The sequence below is a fragment of the Lepidochelys kempii genome, chromosome 21, assembly GCF_965140285.1.
Source record: "Lepidochelys kempii isolate rLepKem1 chromosome 21, rLepKem1.hap1, whole genome shotgun sequence".
Taxonomy (NCBI): domain Eukaryota; kingdom Metazoa; phylum Chordata; order Testudines; family Cheloniidae; genus Lepidochelys; species Lepidochelys kempii.
In genome coordinates, this window is record NC_136400.1 from 6671034 (window position 1) to 6685433 (window position 14400).

The 14400-nt window shown below is 48.6% G+C and overlaps 1 protein-coding gene across 1 annotated transcript in view; it reads right to left on the minus strand.

Annotated features, from left to right (window-relative positions):
- SLC60A1 (solute carrier family 60 member 1) overlaps positions 1–14400 on the minus strand; it is a 38144-nt gene that overhangs the window by 13010 nt on the left and 10734 nt on the right. The window contains exon 4 of the mRNA XM_073320296.2: positions 3014–3182. Coding sequence (XP_073176397.1) covers positions 3014–3182 — 169 coding nt within the window. The remainder of the gene's footprint in view (positions 1–3013; positions 3183–14400) is intronic.

A 14400-nucleotide genomic window follows, 5' to 3' on the forward strand; every position in this document is an offset into this window, starting at 1 on the left:
ATTATATATGGGGCTCGATTCTCTCCTGCCTGGCATCTTGTGTCGTCATTTACTCCAGCCTAGAGGGCACATGTGTAAGACAAAATCAGAACAGGAAGGGACCTCGGGAGGTCATCTAGTCCAGTCCCCTGCACTGTTGTGACCATGCTGAGTTAGAACAAGAGCTGGTTAAAAGATAAAACCTGGGTTTACCAATAAATAAAGTCAATTTTGTTTCGATTTCAGGGCATCTGAATTGGACTTTCCGCCCTCAGCTCCCTTTAAAAAAATATCGGGGGGGGGGGTGATTTTATTGAAACACGATCACAAAGCAGGTTTTTGGCAAGTGAAAAATGTCACTAACCAGACACATTTCAGTTGCCAAAAACCTGCTGTTCGTTAAATGAAAATTTGGTAGCCATTTGGGGTTTAAAAAAAAAATTGAAAAAAAAGTAGAATTTTCTGTGCAAAATTTCTTTTTTGGAAAATCAGACATTTTTCCACAAAAAAACCTTTTGACTCAAAAGTTTCAGCCAGCGCTAGTGAGTCATGCTTCACCTGCACTTTTGCACTGGTATAAATGACAACACAAGGTGCAGGACAATAGAGAATCAGGCCCATTCTTTCTACTGTATGAGTGCCTAAAGACCCCAGTCCAGGATCAGGGCTCCATTGTGCAAACACAGACAAACACTACCAAGACTGACTGCCCCAAAGAGCTCAATTAGACAATACCTGAGAGGTGGACAGACCAACAAACTGTGGGGAGGACAAGATAACACAGATAGCTGCATCTGAATAAATTTACACCGAACAGTGGCCTCAAAAGTCATTTAAGAATAGCCGCTAGGAATCCCTGGCCATCCATCCTGTGCTTTGACCACATTTCTCATTAGTACAAATCTCTAGACAGGGTAAAAGATTAGAGTTAAGGTGCACACAGCTTTGGACCCTGTGCTACGTCTACACAAGTACTTAATATACTACACCAGCAAAGCTCACCAAGTGTGGACACAGATTATACGAGCAGCTGTGCTTTTGCCAGCATAGTTGATGTCACTGAGTCTACAGTAGGGATTTTACCAGGACAGCTCTGTTGGTCAGGAATCACATCTCTGCATACCCCTGACTGACAAATGGAAGCCACCGGAAGTCTGTAGCATAGATGTGGTCAAGCATCCACTTCCCTCTCTGCAGTACCTCCTCTCTCCCTGCCCCTAATTCTCTCTGTCTAAAAGACTCACCTTTACTTCATTGTAAAGAAAGAAGTGTCTTTACCTGCGTTATGAAGGCCAGGTCTACCCTGTAGACCTCTGTCAGGCTAGCTGTTGGTCAAGGTGTGCCCCTGACCAACAGCTATGCCAGCAGCAGTCCCTAGTGTAAATGCAGTTCTGTTGGCAAAGCTGGACTTCTATGGATATTGCTTATTCCGCTCAGAGGGGTGGTTTTACTGCACCTATCAATTGTAGCTTGCCAGTATAGCTGCATACGCAACCAGGAGTGCTTTTTTGGTATAGCATACCCCTATTTCTAACCCGTAAAGTGCTCCAAATATAGACATGGCCTAGCTTTAACGTAGATACTGAAACAAAGCATTTTAAAATACCCATTCACTTACCACTAGTTATCCCAATGGTTAAATATACTTGGCATTTGTTTCTCTCAGCTTGGTAAAGAATCAGTTACGTGTGTTTGGTTTGCTGCAGCAGCTTTTGGGATGCACACAATGCAAAGGAGCCCCCACATTCATTTAAGAACAGCTGAATTTAAGCAAAATCAAGGAAATAATTTCTTTTGGTCTTGGGTTTTATATAAGCTTGCTTCCTACAAAGTCAAAATTCAGGACCAAACAGGTGAAATTCCTTTGGTTGCTTTACCCCCTATCCCGTGAGAATGGCTCAAGGAAACAGAAATCCAGCCGAGAGGAGTTTGTTTCAAACTCAGCAAACAACAACAACAAAAGAAATAGAGTTCAATGTTCGAAAGAGCTTATGTGATTTAGCAGCCCAAGTCTCCTTTCCAAAAGTGAGGGAGGCACTTAGTAATATGGGATAGTTATGTAGTCACATTGCTTAATGCACCACCGGAAGGTGGCCAGGTACTACCGTCTGGGCATAGTATAAAAGCTTAGAGAGCAGTACAGTGTCATTGAAAATGGCTGGGGCTCCTAAATCACTTGGGTGCTCTTGAAAGTTTTGCCCTTAGTCACGAGGGCCCTTGCCTTCAATTCAGTGGCCAAACCCCCCTTGACTTCCATGCCACAGGTTCGGGGCCTAAGTTGCTTAGGCTCTCAGACATCTTACCCATAGTCTAGCGCTCTACCTACAGGGCTGGCATTGCACTCCCGCAGCTCAAGCAGTGAACAGAGGAGTCAGGAAACTATTCACAGCTCTGCAACCCACCGGCTGTGTGGCCTCAGGTGAGTCACTTCACCACTTTCAGTGCCTCTGCTCCCCCTCCCACTCGCTGTCTGTCTTGTCTCTTTCAGGCAGAGACTGACTCTCTGGGTGAGTACAGGGCCTGGCATGATGAACCTGGTTAGGGCTTTTAGATGCTACCATAATATAAACAATAATAAAATCTGCAGTCCTGTTTTGGGCAAAACTCACGTGCAGGAATAGGTGCATTGGGCAGTAATTCAATGCCCGATGGACCTGCTGGCCAAGCCAGACAGTTTAAAGGGAAAGCCAGTCCCCAGCCAAGCCCAATCCCCCCAATCTGGATCTGTGACCCAAAATGCAGGTCAAGCCACTAGAGTAGAACACCACAAAGGAAATCCACAAGAGCATGCAGGGCTGAGCACATAGCTTTTCTGCACACCCCAGCGATAGCAACAGACTAGGTTCACCACTGCCCGCAGGATGCCTGCTGATATGAATGGGAGCTATGGGCGATCGGGGCCCCTTTGCAGGTGTTACACTGGCTTGACTTTTCCATGGCACCTCCCCACCTGCAGAGGTTCAGTTTGAGCCCATCCCGTGTCCCCTTCTTGGAAACCACATTCCTTAGGGGGAAGGGGCTGTCGTCATCTCACCTCTGTCTGGCGGGGCTCTCTGCAAAGCGACGGAATGATTCTCCTTCTCGGCTGGCTGCGTTTCCATTGCCAGTTCGTCTGCAGACAGCAGCGGGCGGCGCCCGTTATTGAAACAAGGCACCAGCCTTTCCTTGTAGAGCAAGAAGAACACCGCGATGGGGACTGGCAGCTGGTGGAGCAATGGGAAAAGGCAGGTCAGCCAGCCTGGATTTATTCTCCCTCTGACTCAAATGTCCCCTGCCCAATCTCCAGATTTGTTCCTCCAGGGGCAGGAGCTGCTCCCGCCTAGGGGGGTTATGGTGTTGGACTCAACTTCCAAAGGGCATGAGCTTGTGTGAATTTGAAGCAAGCATAGTGGGTGTAAGCGTCCTCGAAGCTGCAGGTAGCAGAGCAAAGACCCTTGGCTAGCATATACCCCACCTTCCCTCTGTCCCAACCAACTGGGGAATGAAGGAAGGGCTGGAGGGCTCGGGGGGCTGGCAGTGAGAGAAGGAGGCTGTCACTTGCCACCTGGCAGGTTGGGGGTGAACGAAGAACTGGCTGACAAATGTCAAGTTTTTCAGCAGCATTTCAAAAGCTGAAATACTTCAGTTGTGAAATGCAGCAGCAGTGCCTCAGGCTCCCACCAGGGAGCCCAGCCCAGTGAGGACTCCATTCCTCAGGGTGCGCCATGGTCTCACCTCTTAGTGAGAGGAGGCCGAGCATTGTGGCCAAGGTGCATCATGGGGGGTGAAGTCCAGCTGGGGAGCCCAGCTCATAGAAGGGAATGGGAAGATGAAGGCTCCTGAAATACAAATCCCATGAAGCACCGCGGCAGCATTTCACAACTGAAATACTTTGGTTCCTGGGAATTATGGTTTTGATGAAAAATATCCAAGTTCTCCTGTGGAAAGCAGACAGTTTGCACACAAAGTGTTGTTCAGACAAAGAGCCAGTTTGGACGGGACCTCTGCAGCCAGCCCTCATTGTTAGCACTCAGTGGCTAACTAGTGTCTGGCATCAGATGAGTTTGTGAGTCTCCACCCAGTGCCCACATCACAAGGATCGTGGCACTCCCACAAGCAGCTTTCACTGGCCTCCTCTTTGGCAGCCTCAGCTGAAAGACCATGGCCTGAATGGAGACTGAGCTGCCCCTCTTGGCGTTTTTATACTGCAGTGTCACCTAGAAGCTCCCACTGAATTCAGAGTCTCCCTTGTGCCGGGGGTCGTCAAGGACAGTCACTGCTGCAAAGAGCTCACTAACTTTAGTCCTTCCCGGACAGAGCTGCAACTCACTGGCGAACAGTCTCCGGGCTGTCATTGTGCAAACACGCATTGGTGCTGTGCCACCTGGCACTTCCCTGCAGCATCAGTCCAAGGTCACGGCTTAGGTTGGGCTTCTCACACCCACGACTCAGTGGTGCCTTTAGACCCACAGGGATTTATTCCTTTTTGTTTGAAGGGAAAATAAAGGGAATTAAGTAAAGTCACGTCCCCTCCTTCACCGCTTAATTGAAGTCCTGTTTATTCTGTGACAAACCAAGGGAGAAAGCCAGGAAATCCATAAGTTACGGCTCACACTCTGTCCCAGTTCTGGCTACTTGGTTTTGTTTTCTACACATCTGTGAGCAAGTGTGAGCGCTAACGCTGAATTTCCTGGTTTTTGTTGGCTCAGGGTGTTATTTAAACGTATGGAGGATTTCTCTCCCCTCCACCCCACCCGCTCCCCGCACTGAATTCATTTACGAGGACTCCATTGTTCTAGGAACAATGGGAATGGGAACAATTAGTTCAGTCCCATGGAAGAAAAATGTATTCACTTGATAGTTCTAATCCTTCCGGAGGTCAGGACCATATTTTAATTGCGGATTTGCCACAATAATAAAATACCAGTTTAGCAGACCTTGCAGACATTCTCACCATGTATTTACACAGCATCTGCCAGCCTAAAGGATCCAAAGTGTGTGTGAATAAAAGGGAGGCCACTGTGGGTAAGGTACTAGACTGAGAGTCAAGAATCCAGGGTGCAAACACTCCCTGTGTGACCTTGGACAAGTCATTTGACCTCTCTGGGCATCAGGGCCCATCCGTGAAACAGGGATAATAATCGTCCTCTCTCTTCAGAGCAGGGACTGTCTCATTATGTGTATGTATAGCCCATAGCAGAATGGGGTCTTACCTTAATACAAATAATACCACGTGTACCTTACTCACACACACCAGAATTAGCAGTGGGCCTAAACCAAACCCAAGAACTGTGTAACAAACATTCAGAGCCCTCTCTGATACCACCCACAGTCAGATTATCACCCACCACCACAGCGCAGCCACCTCTGGAGTGAAACATGGCAGCCAACTACATGAAACAAAGTGAATCAGAATGGCACATCAGCTGCTCAGTCGCGAGCTGCTTCATTCATGAAGATGGATGGGGTTTCTCTACAGCCAGATTGGATCAGGATATCAGGTCATTCAAATCTGCTACCCTGACTCCAGCAGTGGCCAAGACCGGATGCTTCTCTAGAAGGCCACCATGGCCAGCTGTGCAGTGCAGAGCAAGAGAGAGATCAGTTGAGCTTCCAAGTCCTGAGATGAGGCTACCCTAACTCTAGGATTTATGAGTACCACTGACCGAGCACATACATACACATCAGTCCCATCCTGGTACTCAAGCAATCCAATGTTCCCAACAGCGAAGTGTCAGGAGATGTTTAATTCCTCCAGGAGAAGGTCGTAGTCTCCGCATACATTTGGTTTAATGCACAAAACGTATTTGTTCTTTGCCTTTCTGCAGCACCTTTGGTGCAAGGTGCTCAAAGAGCTTTGCGGGCATTAGCTGTTCAAGTCTGACAACAGTCTGGTGCAGCGGACAGGACACAGACCTGGGAATCAGGTTCCAGTCCCAGCTCCACTAGTGACTAATCAAGTGACTTTGGGCAAGTCTCTTAGTTTCTCTGTGCCTCAGATTATCCCCATTTGGGAGCATGGCACGGATCACTGTAAATCACTTTGAGACCTCTGGATGAGAAGCGCTTCCTAAGTGCCACGTATTATTAGTATTATTGTAACCCTCATACGAGGAAGGTAAAGATCATCTTCATTTCACAGGTGAGAGGAAACTGAGGCACAGGGCGAATAAGTGACTCGCCGCAGATCACACAGCAAGTTGGTGCCTGGGGCAAGAATAGAACCCAGGAGTCTTGAGTCCCGGTCTCCTGCTGTAGCCATTAGACACACCATTCCCTCTCACATATTAGAAAATACAGGGTGAAATCCTGGCCCCGCTGAAATCAATGGGATTACACCCACCACAGCAAACAGCTACTGATGGGAAAGGCCCTGCTGAAGCATGGATTGATTCCTAGCCTTGTGCCGGAAGTCAGGACACCGGTGTGCCCGGCTGCCGCTGAGATTGGGCATTTGAAGCGGAAGGAGCAATCGGAAAGGGGCTCTGTGCAGACAATGGGGGAACCAAGAGAGCAGGCTCCCGATCCCCAGAGGCGGCTCTGATCTTAAACCAGCTCCTGGCCTGTTGGATAACAGCCTGGGGCAACGTCCAGGCGGTGTGGGAGAGGCTGATGTCACTCAAACCAGCAGAGGGCGAGTGCATGGGGTGGGGAGTCAGCCAATCGAAGCAGCTCGTTGGTCAGACGAGCAAACAGAGATCACCACACTAGCTTTGCAAGGGAATGTTTCACTAAGCAAGGAGCCAAACTCACCCCTGGCACAAAGTGCCTGACTTTAGTGGAGTCACACAAGGGGACAAACTGGTCCCTAAGGCTTTACCCTGGGATTTCTCATTAGTTACTCGCACCTTCTGGAGCGCGCTTATGCTGCTTGCCTGATCCAGCCAAGTGTCTTATAGAGCCAGCTGCCCTCTGTCCTCCTTTGATATTTCCCTATGTTCCACCAGAAAAGGGCAAACAGCGAGGAGCGGCGTTGGCTCACGGATGTGATTTGTTTGCCAAGATATATGGGGCAGGGCCGAGGCGTTTATTACAGGAACTTGCTCCTTGGAGAGGCTTGGTTTTCTTAGGCTAACACACTGGTCACCTGGGCTGCTTGGCACATGGTTTAATGAGACTTCCTTATACCCTGCAGCGATCCTAAACAGAACTATAAAGGAACAGACAGCAGACACAGGTGTTACATGGCTAACTGCCCCACCCCCGGGGCTGGAGATGCACCCCCATGGATGTGGTAACACTCATTGAAAGGATAACCTTTCAAGGCTCAGTCTACCTTTGGAAAGGCTCCTGCTTCCCCAAGCAGCTAGCAGAGCCAGCCATTCGGGGTACAGCCAGGCAATGAAAGTTGGTTCCTGGCTCATTCTTCCATGGGGTAATCCCAAGACTTCAGCAGCAATGAATTTGGCCCAGAGTTTTTTTCAGCTTAGCCTCTTGCTGGGAAATGTTGGTGGGTTGCATTGCTAAGGAAGCGGTCAGAATCTCTCTCCTGATCTTGCTGTTTTGCATCAGCTCTCAATAAACTCAGGTGTTATTCCTCTCTCCTGGTCTCTCTTAGGGACTTCTTATAGCCCACATCACCAAAATATGTGAGTGTATCACAATCTTTGCTCTATTTATCCTCACAACACCCCTGGACAGTAGGCACTGCTACTGTTCTCATTTTAGACATGGGGAATTAGGCACAAAGAGACTAAGTAACTTGCCCAAGGACACTCAGTTCGTAGTGGAACAGGGAACTGAACCCAGCTCTTCTGAGTCCCAGGGTAGAACCCCAATCATTGGACCAAACTTCCCCTCAATTTGTCTCAACTGGCTCTTTATTCAAAACGCAATAAATTGGTTGATCAAGGCGGCAAATGCAGTTATAATCATAGCTCTCTTCCATCTCTAGATTCTATTTCAGCCAATCTCCCTCCCGGAGCACGGATTACCCCCAGCCCCTTCTTCTTAAGAATCCGAGCAAAGGAGCTTCCACCAGTTCCTTTGGGATAATTACCCCACAGACAAACAGATCCCACCCTCAGGAACTTGCACTGCCAACGCGGGAATGGAGTTTCCATTCTGCGGAGAACCCTGATGCGTTGAATCTTGCTTTTGTTCAAATCAGAACGAAAAGCTGAAATGTCAACATCTCCTGCAAAATGAAGGTTCTGAACATTTTTGATTGAAAACCATCGAAACACTTTGGTAATGTTGAATCATTTTGCTTTGATAAGACACAAATGTTTCGTTTTTGATCATTTCAAAACATAACACAAAATATTGGGTAATACAATAAACAGGAATATTAGGGTTTTAATATCATATAAAAGTTGAAACAAGAAAGTCACAACAATTCATTTTGACTTTTTCCTATAGGAAATGGTGTCACATTAAGACACATTCCCCCCAAAATGTTTAGATTTTGACAAAACTGCATTTTTCAATGGAAAATAGCCAAAAGTTTTTCGGCCACCTCTAAAGCCTACTTCATTTCATCCCCTTGTTCCCAATTTCATTGTACTAATTAGTTTCTCTCTCTTTCCTTGATGTTTACACCATTCAAACAGGGGTGGTGTGATCACCCCTTTTCCAAGCTACATATATTAACCTGATTAAAGTTTGATTCTTTCCATCTAAAAAGATTTTCAGCATGTTTGGTGGCAAGGCAGGGATGCATAAAGAGAAGAACTTGCTTTGGGAACTCCGGAATGCAAAATTCCTAAAGTATTTGAGATCTGGATTTATCTCCCTTCATCAGGGATAAAAACTTCATTGAAGAAAAAAGTGGAAACTATAAAGTTTCCCTATATGAGGCTAGTATCTCCTCCCACCTTCTGCCTTCAATCTAACCAGATCCCTTCCAGCTATTTGCCCAGATTATGCCCGTATTTTCTCTGAAATGTGGCAGAGACCGTGCCAATCCCAATCTCACACTGCTCTTGTTAAACTAAAATTACTGGTTTGGATTATATAATTCAACAGGAAGGCCAAATTTCGTCCCTGTGCCATAGGACAACTAGGGAAAGAGAATAAGGACGCTACTTTGGCAGGAGACAAACACACACCCCAAGAAGTTTACAGAAGGTGTGCCCTGCTTCCCAGCTTTCCTTCACATTTGTTACCAACGTCTCATGCCACATAAAGGACTAAGTTTCAAAGAGGGCTTCACTAAATGGGCCTCCAGTGGACATCATTCCGTTTTTGCATCCACAATTTTTCAAGCCCAAGTCTGCATGTTTGAAAACCCCACCCTGATGGAAGTGCAAACTGGATTTGTGCTTGTGAGTCAACTAGTTACACACCACACTTCTTCCTTGGTGTGCACAAATGTGGTTTCTGAGGGTATGCCCATACGGCAATCACAGGATGTGACGGCAGCTCAAATAGACATACCCACGCTGGCTTTAATCTACCTAGCTCTGCTCTGGTATCACAGTAACGAAGCAGGGGCTAGCCCTGGGATTCAGGGCTAGCCCCTGGGTTATCCAGGGCTTCAGGTGGGTTTACACAGCCCATGCTGAAGTGTGTGCTGCTGCAGCTTCATTGCTCCGTGACCCGAGCTAACTTCATGCAGGTCTCCTCGAGCTGCAGTCCCACGCTGTGATTGCAGTAGAGACACCCCGAGTTTGCATGCACAAAAACCAGGATGCAAAGAAAATGGTGAATACAATTCTAGAGGCCATTTCAGAACATCTGAACTGAGACATCGTTTGGGGCCCAGTCCTGCTCCTCATGAAATCAACAGCAAAGCTCCCATTGACTTCGCTGGGAACAGGATTGGGCCCCAACAAAAACTAACCCATCAAGCACTGCCTCTGCACTTCAAAGCCTACATTAACTGCAGCCTTTACTCGGATGATCAGGGATGATTGCTAAAATAGAGAGGACACCTCCCGCCACAGCAGACCCAGAGTTAGAGGTAAGTAACACTGGATTCTCACCCGAAGGAGGCTGCACCTCGTTGAGTTCTTCTGCAATGACATTCTCGCTTTGTACCATTTGCTTCACTGATGCAACGAGAAGTGCATCAAACAGGCTGCCTGGACCCCAGCCTAATGAACACCAGCTGTGAGATGCACTTGAGCTGTGTTTTGGTTTATAAGCACATGGACAAATCAAGATGGTTTGAAGACACCTGTTCCCCTGCCTAGCACAGCATGTAAGCAGCAGGATACGGACCCTGGACTTCAGGAAAGCAGACTTCGACTCCCTCAGGGAACGGATGGCCAGGATCCCCTGGGGGACTAACTTGAAGGGGAAAGGAGTCCAGGAGAGCTGGCTGTATTTCAAGGAATCCCTGTTGAGGTTACAGGGACAAACCATCCCGATGAGTCGAAAGAATAGTAAATATGGCAGGCGACCAACTTGGCTTAATGGTGAAATCCTAGCGGATCTTAAACATAAAAAAGAAGCTTACAAGAAGTGGAAGGTTGGACATATGACCAGGGAAGAGTATAAAAATATTGCTCGGGCATGTAGGAATGTTATCAGGAGGGCCAAATCGCACCTGGAGCTGCAGCTAGCCAGAGATGTCAAGAGTAACAAGAAGGGTTTCTTCAGGTATGTTGGCAACAAGAAGAAAGCCAAGGAATGTGTGGGCCCCTTACTGAATGAGGGAGGCAACCTAGTGACAGAGGATGTGGAAAAAGCTAATGTACTCAATGCTTTTTTTGCCTCTGTTTTCACTAACAAGGTCAGCTCCCAGACTGCTGCGCTGGGCATCACAAAATGCGGAAGAGATGGCCAGCCCTCTGTGGAGATAGAGGCGGTTAGGGACTATTTAGAAAAGCTGGACGTGCACAAGTCCCTGGGGCCGGACGAGTTGCATCCGAGAGTGCTGAAGGAATTGGCGGCTGTGATTGCAGAGCCACTGGCCATTATCTTTGAAAACTCGTGGCGAACCGGGGAAGTCCCGGATGACTGGAAAAAGGCTAATGTAGTGCCAATCTTTAAAAAAGGGAAGAAGGAAGATCCTGGGAACTACAGGCCAGTCAGCCTCACCTCAGTCCCTGGAAAAATCATGGAGCAGGTCCTCAAAGAATCAATCCTGAAGCACTTGCATGAGAGGAAAGTGATCAGGAACAGCCAGCATGGATTCACCAAGGGAAGGTCATGCCTGACTAATCTAATCGCCTTTTATGATGAGATTACTGGTTCTGTGGATGAAGGGAAAGCAGTGGATGTATTGTTTCTTGACTTTAGCAAAGCTTTTGACACGGTCTCCCATAGTATTCTTGTCAGCAAGTTAAGGAAGTATGGGCTGGATGAATGCACTATAAGGTGGGTAGAAAGCTGGCTAAATTGTCGGGCTCAACGGGTAGTGATCAATGGCTCCATGTCTAGTTGGCAGCCGGTATCAAGTGGAGTGCCCCAAGGGTCGGTCCTGGGGCCGGTTTTATTCAATATCTTCATAAATGATCTGGAAGATGGTGTGGATTGCACTCTCAGCAAATTTGCGGATGATACTAAACTGGGAGGAGTGGTAGATACGCTGGAGGGGAGGGATAGGATACAGAAGGACCTAGACCAATTGGAAGATTGGGCCAAAAGGAATCTGATGAGGTTCAATAAGGATAAGTGCAGGGTCCTGCACTTAGGACGGAAGAACCCAATGCACAGCTACAGACTAGGGACCGAATGGCTAGGCAGCAGTTCTGCAGAAAAGGACCTAGGGGTGACAGTGGACGAGAAGCTGGATATGAGTCAGCAGTGTGCCCTTGTTGCCAAGAAGGCCAATGGCATTTTGGGATGTATAAGTAGGGGCATAGCGAGCAGATCGAGGGACGTGATCGTTCCCCTCTATTCGACATTGGTGAGGCCTCATCTGGAGTACTGTGTCCAGTTTTGGGCCCCACACTTCAAGAAGGATGTGGATAAATTGGAGAGAGTCCAGCGAAGGGCAACAAAAATGATTAGGGGACTGGAACACATGAGTTATGAGGAGAGGCTGAGGGAGCTGGGATTGTTTAGCCTGCAGAAGAGAAGAATGAGGGGGGATTTGATAGCTGCTTTCAACTACCTGAAAGGGGGTTCCAAAGAGGATGGCTCTAGACTGTTCTCAATGGTAGCAGATGACAGAACGAGGAGTAATGGTCTCAAGTTGCAGTGGGGGAGGTTTAGATTGGATATTAGGAAAAACTTTTTCACTAAGAGGGTGGTGAAACACTGGAATGCGTTACCTAGGGAGGTGGTAGAATCTCCTTCCTTAGAGGTTTTTAAGGTCAGGCTTGACAAAGCCCTGGCTGGGATGATTTAACTGGGAATTGGTCCTGCTTTGAGCAGGGGGTTGGACTAGATGACCTTCTGGGGTCCCTTCCAACCCTGATATTCTATGATTCTATGATTCTATGTATGTACTGAGACCACGGGCTGCTCCCCGCTTCAGTCTGGGGCTGGGAGAGGGAATGGGATGGGATCTTAGACAGCTTGGCTAGGTGGGCAGCCGCGGTCAATGCTCTGGGAGAGCAGGACTGTCCTGGCAAGCACATGGAAATAATAGAGATAAATAAAATGAACTGAATTCACCCACCACTCATGGCTGTGCTTTGAGATCTTTCGAGGGATGGTGCCACAGGGATGCAGAGAATTATCATCACTCTCTCTCTCTCTCTCCTGGAATTTCTCTGGCCCCACCACCATGCTATCCAAACACCTTACAATCGTTAATGAACGCATCCACACAACCTCTCCTCATAGGCAGGGCCATTCCCCCCATTAAAAAGGAGGGCCTGAGGCACACGCAGCTGAAGTGACTCACCCAAGGCCAGACAGTCAGACTGTGGCAAAGCCTGGAACGGAACCCAGAACACCCGAGTCCCAGTCAAGTGCCTTAACCACAAGGTCTCCTCTCTTTTGGCGCACTCCATCCAGCCCTATGGATTACCTGCACTGCTTGCTACTGAGCCCTGGGGTCAGAGCCTGCTTTGGACAGCTGAGCTCAGATGGGTTGCAGAGCAGGCAGACAGGAAGTGCTCATCTGCTTGATCAGCATCATTTACTGACTCTCTTGCGGCTAGCACCTCCAGGGAGGGCACTCAGCCCCAGCGGGAGGATGAGGCCGTCAGCTTTGGCGGTCTACGAGAAGAGGGTACGTCAGGGGTATCAGAACAGAGTGGGTGGAGGAAAACATGAGCCCCTTACCCAGGCCGGCCATTGGGCTTGAGACCAGCGGTACAGAAGGAGAGATCTGGTTGCCTGGTGAGAAGAGTGCGAGACACCCCTTTGTTTCACAGGCCAAAGCTGGTGTGTACATGGCGTCAGCCAACTGAGCACATTTCCTGCAAGTGTATTCCAGCTGTAACTCAAGTGCGGCTCGCTGCCCGAGAATGGCCAGACTCCGTCTCCGGGGGCAGACGGAGAGACACATGTCTGGGACTCACTGCTGCGTGTGAAGATTAACATTCCCTCTCTGAGCACTACTTGGAAACATCACACTGACCCATTCTGCTGAAATACCGACAGGGTGGGAGGTTAAGGCATTGTGACTCAGGAGATCTGGGTCCTGCCTCTGCCACAGACTCCCTGTGGGGCCTCAGCCAAATCACTTTAACACTCTGTGCCTCAGTTCTCCACCGGTCACACAGGGATACTACTGCTCCCTGTCTCCTACCTGTGCTGGGCTACTTGGACTGCAAGCTACTCAGGGCAGGGACTGTCTCTCACAATACACCTTGCACAGCCTGATCTCAGCTGGGGCCTGGAGGTGCTACACAAAACAATCGTAACGTCAGAATGTTTCCAGCCCCAGTTGGTGACAAGGCAAAGCCGTGTCATTCTAGATACCATCTTGTCTTCTCTCATTTCAGTTCAGGTGCCATTTTCAGCAGCTGATCTCTGACAAACTGGGCATTACTGCTTCATGCCGTTGGAAAGCCAAGATCCTCAGCGCCAAGAGAGTATAGCGCAGTGGATGCTAGCTGAACAGACTCTCAAGACGATGACCCCTTAATATCCATTTGAATTGAAGTAGGGGGGGAAAGCCCTCAGGCAGTCTGAAAGGGTAAGCCCAGGTCAGAGATCGTACAACTTGTCAAGGCCAGAATAACGCGACATCCACTGATGGAGAGCTGGGCTCTCAGCTTCCTTGCAACTTACAACACTTGTCTCCCCGTGGACGTTTGCAAGACACCAAACCCACTAATCCTTTCACTGATCTCTAGGAACGGTCTCCTGGCACCAGACCACGTGTGAATCTAACCAATCCCAGTCCTCAGGACAGGAAGTGAAGACTATTGAATCCAAAAGAGGGGTTGCGGGGGGGGTGGAGTGGGGGAGGCAGGAGGCAGGTCCCTAGGTTGGTCGCTGGCCAGGACACTGGGGCTAAAAACCTCTACTCTTGCAAACAGTGCGAGATAGAAAAATGCCACCTATTGAACCATTAACACAGCTTCCCACTGCACCCTCCCTGCTCCTTCCAGGTCTCCCATTCAAGCACTGCCCTGCCCTGGCCCTGCTGAA